The 10776-nt window shown below is 41.8% G+C and overlaps 1 protein-coding gene across 1 annotated transcript in view; it reads left to right on the top strand.

The window, feature by feature from the left end:
• The first annotated feature begins 1164 nt into the window (after nucleotides 1-1164).
• The window catches only part of CNTN4 (contactin 4), a 129010-nt gene continuing 119398 nt past the window's right edge, over nucleotides 1165-10776 (top strand). Inside the window, exons 1-2 of the mRNA XM_009330624.1 lie at nucleotides 1165-1286; nucleotides 2353-2528. Of these exons, the coding sequence (XP_009328899.1) occupies nucleotides 2387-2528 (142 nt within the window). The 5' untranslated portion in view covers nucleotides 1165-1286; nucleotides 2353-2386. The remainder of the gene's footprint in view (nucleotides 1287-2352; nucleotides 2529-10776) is intronic.

The following is a 10776-nucleotide window of genomic DNA, read 5'->3' as shown; positions in this document are numbered from 1 at the left end:
GATATCATAATCTAGCCCTGTATGCTTTGTGGTTATTATGATCTTTTTCTGCCAGCAACAGTAAGTTGCACACAGGTATAATTTAAAGCTAGAAATTATGTGAAATGTGTTTTGAATAATAGATGAGCCTCGGTCAGATATCGTTAACATATAATTAAAAATAAAGATAAATACGACTGATACAACTGTATGCTTAGTGCATTCTCTTTTGTGGTGGTGCCTGAAGGAGGAGACGCGGGGGAGAGGTTGCTCATTATAATCTTCCTGGCAAAGTCTCTCTGAAATCCTTCTGTGGAGATGACAGAATTTTCTCCCTGGAGTAAAGAGCTATTGTTCTGTCTCTGATAAATCCAGCTGGTTTCCCAATGTCGGGGGATATGAGGGCTATTCACATTCATTCTCACCTTCCTCCCAGCGAGAAGATGCATCATCTTCTGTTCATTCCTTTTTCTTTCTTATTTTTTTGTAAATCACATCATCTTTATATTTTATTTATTCATTCTCCTGTGACCTCCTATACCCGCAAATTTCCTGCATGTCCATCAAGATGGACTTCTGGCAGCAGACTAGACGGCAGCGTGGCTGCCTGGCCAAAGTGACGTCCGTGCTCACGTCCCTGTGAGTCCCTGCCCTCGGCAGCGAGGGAGCCGCAGGTATCGGCAGCAGCACCCTGATGGCTCATACAGTTGCCCTTTGCCCTGCAGAACATGATCCGACAATGTTCAAGCAAGGCTCCTTCCATTCAGCTAAAAGACAGAAAGTCCTTACTTTCTGTAGCTGTATTTAATAATGAGGCTTTTTAATTTGCAAAGAAAATATTTCAGTGTTTAAAAGTTAAACTAAGCATTCTGATTTGTAATGAGCTGTGCTATCACAATGGGATATGCCTGTTCCCCTTCATTTGAACTTTGGATAAAGTTGCAATCTGTACTCTATTTAGTGCACAAATGTTTCCCTGAATGTTGACTCCATGTGAGGTTCAGTGGCTTTTGGAAAAAAATCTGGCTGTTCTAAAAAAAAAAAAAAGTCTTATTATCACATGTTTTTTAGGGTGAATCATACACAGCCTCTTGCTGCTAAGATACTATTTTATATTTTAACACTGGTTAGGCGAAGATTCCATCAAGTATCTGTCACATTTTTCCTCTGTTTAACCCAGATGACAACACTCTGCACGGGCCAGTTTTCCTGCAGGAGCCCAACAGCGTGATCTTCCCCTTGGATTCAGAGGAAAAGAAAGTGAAGCTGAGCTGCGAAGTAAAAGGAAATCCCAGACCAACCATTGGGTTTGTTGAATGTTTAACTATTCTTTACCACAATCTCCACGCTACAGCAGTATCCCCCAAGAGCCTCTCTCCTGTGTGCATCATGTGGTGTAACCCAGTGATGCCCCTGGAGTCTACCACAATGCTGATAACAAAAAACAGGTGTCAGGAAATCACTCCATATTGCAACACAATTGCAAAATTTGGACAAGAGTTCAAAAAGGTTACGAAGGGATTGTAAGTAGTCTTGGCTCCCAGATTACCCATCCTTTTCCACAAACATGGACAAAGCTCTGAATTGTTTTCAGCTTTAGTAACTGCTTTGAGATCCTTAGAAAAAAGACGCTATACTACGTGGTGATGCTGCTGCTGTAAATCATTTAGGCTGCTGTTTTTTTTCCTTTAGTGCCTTTCTTATTTTGTTCACCAAAGTAAATGCCACTCTGAAACCGATTACAGTCATCAGACCTCAGCCACTGTGCTGTCTTCTGACACAACCGACTATTTAAGGCAATAAACTGTGTTGATTCTCTAGTGCAAACATACTCAAATTGTTTCTCTGCAAGTTCTGGTGAAGGGAGCTGCTACGCGGCTGTGGCTTCCTCACGTGCTCCATCCAGGGATGGTGGGGTTGAGGGTTGCTGTAACTGGGGCAACATGCTGTTGGAATTTCTCAGTGTCCCATTTTGTGACAACATCTACTGCGAGTGGATTTTCTTAAATTTAAAAGCAAACAGCCAGCAAGTCAGGAGAGGAGAAGAAACCTCGGTGGAATCGGATGGTTTAAGGATCCTGTTTCTGGGACTTCCCCTTGCAAAATGATTCATTCCAAAGAGCAGCAGCACTAGCGACTACAGAAGCATTAATCATATCTGAGACTGAAATATATGTCAAGGATATTGCTCTTTCAGTTAAATACTGGAATATTTCAATACTTCGCAGGAAATTTGCATTTTCATGCTTTTTTTTTTAATAAGTAGTCAAAGACGTTTTAAATCTATCTTTATTTACTACATGTTGTACTTTCAAATACCCAAGAGTATCCATTAATATTAGCAGAATTTAACTTTGGCATTTTGTGCTATAGGTGGAAGCTAAATGGAACCAGTATTGACATCGGTATGGATTACCGTTACAGCGTGGTGGAAGGCAACCTGTTGATCAATAATCCCAATAAAACCCAAGATACTGGAACATACCAGTGTGTAGCAACAAACCCGTTTGGAACGATTGTCAGCAGAGAAGCAAAGCTTCAATTTGCTTGTAAGTAACAATGCAGCCTCCGTTCCTTCAGCATGCTAGAAAAACAGAGCGCGCAATGCCTACTGTAATAACCTTTTCTATTGCGTTATGTAGTACTCTCTGAGCTGTTCATGAAGTAGAGAAAACACCTGGATTTAGAGGGGAAATGTGAATGAGAAATAGGTGCCTTGGTTTATGATTATTTAGGTAAAATTATATGTAGTATCCAGGGTAAAATGTCTTATTTCTTGAGAAAGAGGCCACCTAGGAAAGTATCTGGCAAATGGGATCTCACCATTGATTTTTCCTTTCCTTGGAGAATTAAAGCTTCAAAATATTTGAAGGGGCATACTCTTTATAAGGAATAAATTCACAATGACAGTTTTCACAAGTCCTACATTTCAGTACTTAGGTACAAATACTTTCAGGTATGGGTAATATTTTGTAACTCTGTAAAAGGGAAAATGGTCTGCTTCATATTTATTTCAGGTTAAATTCAGAGTTGCGGCTTCTTGTCGAAAGCTAAGGATAACAAAAGACACAGGTCTTGATGTGAATTAGCATTATATGAAATTACAAAAAGCTGTTTTGAGGTACAGGGTAAAGTCTGTAAGAGTGGGCAAATGATAATGCAGGACCACATCTTTTTTCTCACATAGTTGTGAAGGTAAAGGCAGAGAATAGATACATGGGCTTATTCATCCATCATCTCTCTGATTTCTCTGTGCCGTTGTCCTGGGAGGGGTGTACATAGCAGCTTAGTAATTACAGCAGGACCTACGATGAAATATCCTTGCATGCGTGTGCAGGAGTTCAAGGCAATCTGTTCCCAGACATGAAGCTATCAGTGATGGTGAGCTGGGCTTTCAGTAGAGCTTAATGAAAGATGCTTTTGACCGACTGGTAAGAGAAGCTGATAGAATAGACTAGACTATTTCAGATGTGCTCCAGCTACAACAATAAAAATGCCAATAAATGCCAGGTTCACACAATATAGAGAGGTGATTTGTAGTGAGAAATATTACTGTGAGTAAAGGCAAGTCCTCTGTCTCCCCGTATAGTTTACAATATATTATCTGTTTGCTTATGACCTGCTTGTGTTTTTCTGTGACTGAAGCTGCATTTTCACTCTGGATGGGTAATGAACAGCTTCCTCAAGACCAATCTCATCACTCCAGATTTCAGTATGTCAAGGTGATCGCTTCATAAATATTGCGTTCGTCTGCTTCTCTGGAGAGCACGTGTTTCACAGCAGGCTCCGTCCTACAAATTGTGGCCTTCTGCTAGCTATCAGGGTGAGCCTGGGAAGCGTCATTATTCACAGCAAAGCACTTCAACACCCCCTTGGCTGGGGTCGTACTGTTTGCTGAAGTCAATTGTTTAAGGACATGCCGAGTACCAGGTTGCAGCTCCTTAGATGTTGGTCCTAGGCTTCAAAGTTTAGAATGTGGGGCTAGGAGGGAGGATCCTGATGCTGGCAAGTGCAGTACCCATGGACTACTTGAGTGGAAATACATCAACTTCCTTGCTTGTTTAAATTGTTAGGCACTTATTAACCAAGAGCTTGCAAACGCAGAGAATTCTGCACAAAAAATAAGAAACATTTAACATTTTATCTTTGCTTCAGATACAGTGTTTATTAAATTTCTGATTAATTTATCTGTCTCAATGAATGATACATCTGGCAAAAATCTTTTAAGTTTTCTAGTTGACCACATACAAATTTAGTTTGACTGATTCTTAATTAAGAAGATTAAATTCAAAAAGAAAGCTTGTTCTTTTCCAGTTAAAAAATGATGGGGAACTTGAATAAATGTATTATTTTTGATTCCTAAAATTTATTTTAGATTGCTAAACCAGCATAATCAGATAAGAAACATTTGGATTAAATAAAAAAATATCAGCATTTATCAAGGTAGGCTCTGTGCTTCCACAAAACAGTAAGTCATTTTGTATTGTATAATCAAAGGGCTTGCAACCCGAATTAGCTGAATTATGAAATATAAACTTAAATGGTTTAAGTTTATTGCAAAAGCTCTGCCTCTAAAAACCAATAAAAATGGGCATCTGTATTAGTAATGTGTGTTTTTCAGCCTTGACGTCCAAGACGTGTGGATGCAGTAGCACTGCTTAATATAACTTCTTGCCTATATGTGGTTTGATTCCAAACGTGATCGTTTTTGAATGGCCTTCTGTAGGTTCTGCATGGAATAACCTAAAGCACTGTATGGGGAGGACATAGCCACCGGAGAGCTCTCAAGCCTGCTTGCTCTCAGTTGCGCTCTCAGGATTTTTCCCTTTTATCAAGTTATTTTCCTCGAATTTACACCTCTATCTGGCCCCTAGATAGCACATGCAGTCTCTGATCCAGCTCCGACGCTTCAGCTTGGTCTCTTACACCCCGCTATGTCACATGTTATGATTTAACTGTGGAAAGCCATTTGGTTAGAAACTCAGGACTGTCCTGCTTAACCTGTCCATAGCTTCCCCCTTTCTCTGAGCAATCCCTTATTTTCCAGCCTGATTGGTGTGTTGTGTGATTTTTGTGTTACCTCATCTTTATTTCTGAGGAAAGTGATTGCTGAGTCTTTTGAGACTAATGTCTGGGGTTTTCAGTTGGGTTTTTTTTTCCTCCTCTTAAGGGTTAAATTCTGAATCCTGGGGCATCATTAATATACGTTCGCTCGTTCTTCAAGGGCTGTATTATTCTTCTCTAGCATTTTCACTGAAGATTAAACTGCGATCTAGCTATTCAACCTCCTGTGGAGGTCAGAGAGGGTCAGCAATTTAATCCTTGAAATATGTATTTAGGTTACAAACTCATTACGATAAAAGTGCTAATATTTTCCCCCAATACTTTCTTTGTGATATGTCATTTACATTTCAAATTTGTTCTTTTTTTTTTCCTCCCCCACCAATGCTAGTTGTCTTTGAAATCGAACATATTTTTGGAAAGTGAGGAATCTGCTTTGCCACAATAACAGAATCTGGATTATTGATATCTTAAACCCTGTGCTTATAGCAGTACAGGCTTTCAGAAAATATAAAAAGCTTTAAACTCTGAGTATGGATTCTAATAATGGCTTTTCCAAAATGATATACGAAAACACAGCTAAACTAGATTAAATTATGTGCTTTTTATTTTAGGGGATGGGGCTTAGCTTGACAATTTTATTCACTGTACCGTAGTTTCAGTTCAGAAATAATGCTGAAATCAATAAGAATTTATGCCTGGAAAGAGGTGCAGCTCTGATGTTGCAGTTCAGAGATGTACCCCACCCATTCAGACGTGATTAAAGCTGTTTACTATGGCCCGGATCCTGCTTCCGTTTAAGTCGCAGATAAAACTCATATTGATTTTTAGTGGCACCAGAGTTGGACCATACCCCTCAGAAAGTGATGAATTTGCAAGTTGTTCCGCCTGCTCAGCTCCCGTTCTCTTTGGCATGACTCGAAGGTGCTGCACAGCTCTTGGCTGCGGGCAGGAGAGCGGTAGAGCTCAGTGCAGAGCGGTACGCCGTGAGCAGGATGCGCTTTTAGTGAGTGTCCTTGCCAAGTTATTTCTACTGACTGTGACATAATTTACAAAATGGAACATTAGTGCACACAGGTGCTGAAAGTTGCATTTATACTCATATCTCCATAGGCATAAAATCGCGAAGTTGAGACCTGGGAAAGGCTTCAAGAGCTTGTCTGTCCCCAGTGCGAGGCAGTGTCGATGCCCTTCCTTAGAGAAGCTCACCAGCTTGTTCTGCACAACATTTGCAGACCCTTCTCAGGAGTGTGTATTTGGAGGACTATGTATTAAGATTTAGTTTCACTTATTTTAGTGGCCTCTGCTAGTGCTAACCTTACTTGCTAGCAGCTACTACTGATCGTCTGGACTATGCTTGTACTCCTTGTCCTGTGCAGGTAATGACCCAAGGGCTTTCAAATCTATTCCTGCTCCTCTTCTGTTGATTGTTGAGCGTGGTAGATGTCCAAAGGATTGTGCTTTTGGGCAGCTGAGTCCCAGTGGCTTCCCACCAGAAATGTCATTGCAGAAGCCCCCAGTCTGTCACCGTGTCTGGGTGACCATGGAGAGTGCCAGCTTTCATGTGACTTGTGGCTCATCTACTGTCTTTGGGTTTGCTGTTGCTTAACCAAAGGCTGGTAACGAAGAAAAGGGCCGGCTTCTCAAAACTGTTCAAAATGAGCAATGCTGGTGGAAATTAGTTCAGGAATAAAAAGACTAAGTAAGGTTTTCCCTTCTGTTTGTAATTCTTTGCTAAGTGACATCCAGATCTGTTCTTTTACAATCCCATTGGTAAGGTGGGATGAACAAATGGGACTCTCGCCAGCAAAGAGAATGACAATTATTAGTTTACCTTTCAGTTGATTTATGAGCACCTATAGAATAACATCTCTAATTAGAGATTAATTTTTATATTTATTTTACTTTGCTGAGGATGCAGTTTGTTTTTTACCACCAAAGCTTTGAAGCCAGACATTTTTGCACGTCTCCAGGAGCAGTGCAGAGGGTCAATCTGGTGGACACCGCTGTGCCCCCCACCCCAGGGGTCTCCAGACTGTGTCTGCTCCATCGCTGCCTCCATCTGTGGTGGCTAATGCATCACCGGGACAGGGACAAGGCTCCACTCTGCTCTCCTGGCAGATGACTCCTGTCTTCTCCCGTGAAGCCATCTCCAATGCTGGAGATGAAATAATCTTTCCCTGCTGTGGTAACTATACTCAATTTGGCCCTAAACTCCTCAGCAGGATTTGCAGTTTAACCTGAAAATACACAAAGGCAGTGCTACCTGCAGTAATGCTGGTTTAAAAATAAACCCTCCAGAGAGTGGGTGGGTAGCCATGCAGTAGCTGTTGCCTTTCTTTTCAGTACCTATCTTTGTCACATGCTATTGATTGTGAAATGAGTATCCAAAGAGGAAAATCGAGTTCAAATCGGTGCAGTTTTTCAGTTATACCATTGTTTTGCCCCCCGTTGTTATAAAAACTGCCTGAAAGTGATGCCTGTGAAACATGAGCTGTTAGAGAAATGGGATCTACTTTTCAGGGGTTTTGCACATTGTCGCACCACCACACTGAAAGGATGGTTGGTGTCCTTCCTCCCACTCTGCGCAGCGAAGTTTCTCTGAAATCGGTGCCTTTCCAACCTGTAGCAGTTTTCTGTGAAGGAGTTTCCTTTGAACGTGTAATTTAACAGGTCCATGCTAATGCTATGGATATTTTCTGCGGTTGGCAAAAATGATATTGAGATGTCCAGGGGGCTGAGGCACCAATTTTTAGAACAGAAATGAGGCCCCAGGAGAGGGGACGACGGGGCTGAAGGGGGGCGTCTTCAGAGGATGCTGGAGCAGCAGCAAACCATTGCTGTGCTGCCCCTGGGAGCCCCGGGCTGTGGGCAGATGAGATGAAATGAAAGGGGAAAGGTCTCCTCCTCCTGCAGACAGCCCCGGTCAAGTGCAGTGGCATGTTTTGTGTGTGGAACTTAGCCTGAACTGTTTTACTGCGTTTGAAGATTAAACCGTGCCTGGAGGGCAGGGTTTGCAGGTGGGCTTCCCTCCGCTGTGAACCAGAGCAGCAGCCTCAGCCTTACCTTTTGTACGTTTTCCGTTGGATTGTTCATTTATAGAAACTCTTAATTTTCTTCTTTGTTACTGTGAACATACTGCTAACTGCAGGGAATCACACTGTTGTTTCAGGAAACTGTTTCCCCCCCACACTTCATTAAAGGAATTTGTTTTATAGAAGTGTTTCTGCGAAATAATTGTTACGCATGAATTAGCAGCTAGGACTCAGCACTGTGCGGTGCAAATGGTAGCAGAAAATACAGTAATAATGCTGTGGTAATGAGAATACTTTGGGGCTTTGACCTACCATCCCAAAATAGTTTTACTGTGATGGTAGAAAAAGAAAATTACTCCCAACATTATACTGAAAATGATTTTTTTCAATATTCCCATTGCTGGAGTGATTCCTGTTATATCTTGTACCCGAGCAAATCCCATAATTTTTGCTATTAGTTGCTAAGAAACAAATTATAATTGCTGCTCAAATTCTTTACTGTTGTACCCTCTTATTGCCCTGAAGTGCATTCATTTTCTTTTTGGAGATTAAATGATCAATGAAGTAATTCTTTCAAGAACAATTAATAATGAAAACATTTTCAGAAAACCGCCAAAGTATCTGCCTTGCCTTGCCTAAACAAACAAGCGCAACAACAATCGCATTGATTGATCAATGAAGCGATGCACTACCGCTCGGCTGAATGAGGCATTCGGCACACAAATTAAATCATTTCCGCAGTGATTACTAACGTCTGAGTGTTGAGAAAAGATGATGTGCTTTAAGCCTCCTGAAAATTAAGGAGACAGAGGGTTTGGGTTGTTTTTTTCCGGAGTTGGACTGCAGCTGGGATGGCGGGTATGCGTGGCTCTGCTCATCCCTCAGCAATCCACCGGTCGCCCATGCTCGTCCTCTTCAGGAAGTTTATTTTTTTAAGGATTTTCTGCCTGTGAAGGGCAGAAACCCAGTTCAGCGTGTTTTCCTGCCTCCTTCCTTTTTCTGGTTCTCTGTGAGAGCACTTGTGAAAAGCCCCTGCCAGGTACATGGGGTTGGGAGTCTTTAGCATCCTGGGTGGGAGCTGCCCACCTGCACTCAGATGGGGGAAGCACCCATGCCTGCCTGCACACATTCAGCCCCTGCCTGCAGCCACTGCCACAGGATGTGTGTGCCTGTGCTCCAAGGCTGGTTTTCACCCCAATATTAAAATACCGCACTCGGCTATTTCTTGCTCGTATACCCCTTCTGCTTTTTTGGAGCCTGGACTTCAAATCTGCAGCTCTTCCCATAGGTTAATTCACTTTTTCCTGGCATTTTCATTAGCACGCTGCCTCCCACACATACGGTCACGATTCAGCGATAACACCCCCAGCCAGCAACTGGAGTTTGCTTACACCCAGGGCCCATGAATCTGCCTTAAATAATTCAATTTTCTTAATTTTTCTTGTATCTTCAGGAAGTGTAGCCTGCTTTCCCATAGACACCCCAAAAACTCTTTTGCTGTCTCGTTTTTTCCCTTTGAAGCCTTTCAGAGCCTCTAAAATCTTAACTCAGCTGTGCAAAGTGCAGTTGTCAGTGTTAGAGAACCATCTCACAACCTCTGCACCTTTGCCATGCAGTCTCTGATGGGCGGAAAACTAGGCTAAGCCTCATGTAAGCTCTTCTTTTTTCTTTTTTTTTATTGATGAATAGGACCAACGGGGAGTATGTAGGAGAGGATAGATATATAACCTACTTTACTTTCATCTGTGATAGAAAGACCCTTAACTTGGAACAGAAACATAGGATTTATACCTGCTTTGTTTCCACCCAGGGGTTATAAATAAGATGAATACATTATTACTTAAAGCAGTGGCAGGGCATTTGTAAATAATCAGTGCACCTTCTCACAACGCGAGTAATCTTGTAAGCCTGCAGTGTTATTTAGGAAGTGTATTTCAGTTTATATCACGCAGAAATGGTGCTACTGAGAGCAGGGAGCTTTGCACAGGGAGGTGTCAGAGGACTGTGGCCAGGAGCTGCTGTGCCGGGCAGGAGAGCTGTCGCCAGCATCTCTGGGCATCGCTCCGCAATGAGCTTAAGATCACAGGTCAGTCACAGCGCCACAGTTTCTCTTGTGGTTTAGAAATTTAGGGAACAGCAAGACACAGGCTTGACAGTTTTTTCCTGTCTCTCTCCATATTTATTAATTTTGTCTCTAATATGTAAAATAACATATTCAAAATATATATATTTTTTTTAATCTAGTGGCTGGTTCTTTAAGGACTAAATGCAGATGTAGCTGTTTGTTTAAAATCAAGGCTTAAATGGACCAATTTGGCCCCAGTGTGCCAAGGTCCAGTGATGTAAGCTTTCCTTGCACAAAGCTCTGTTGTTATGTGAAGCTCTTTGAGTCTTGAGAAAATTATCTTTGTGCTAAATCATGTCAGAATGCTATGGAAAACTCCAACTGGACCCGGAAGGAAATAAAAAGAGAGATTTCTTGTTTTCTCTGATATTCTGAATGAAGCAGTAAGTATTCAGGTTCTGAGCCCAGGTATTTGGGACAATTTCACTTTGAAATAGAGTAGGTCTCTCAACCTTTGAAGATCTTCTGACCTTAGGCTTAATCAGTCACTTTGACATCTCACCTGTTAACTTAATACCACCCTTCTTTTTATATGCTCAATGCATAGGTCTTAAAACGGTGTACACATCCCACGGT

The sequence above is a fragment of the Pygoscelis adeliae genome, unplaced genomic scaffold (assembly GCF_000699105.1).
Source record: "Pygoscelis adeliae isolate BGI_AS28 unplaced genomic scaffold, ASM69910v1 Scaffold278, whole genome shotgun sequence".
Classification (NCBI taxonomy): domain Eukaryota; kingdom Metazoa; phylum Chordata; class Aves; order Sphenisciformes; family Spheniscidae; genus Pygoscelis; species Pygoscelis adeliae.
The sequence above is the reverse complement of the archived record's forward strand: the minus strand, read 5'-3'. Positions and strand labels throughout refer to the sequence as shown.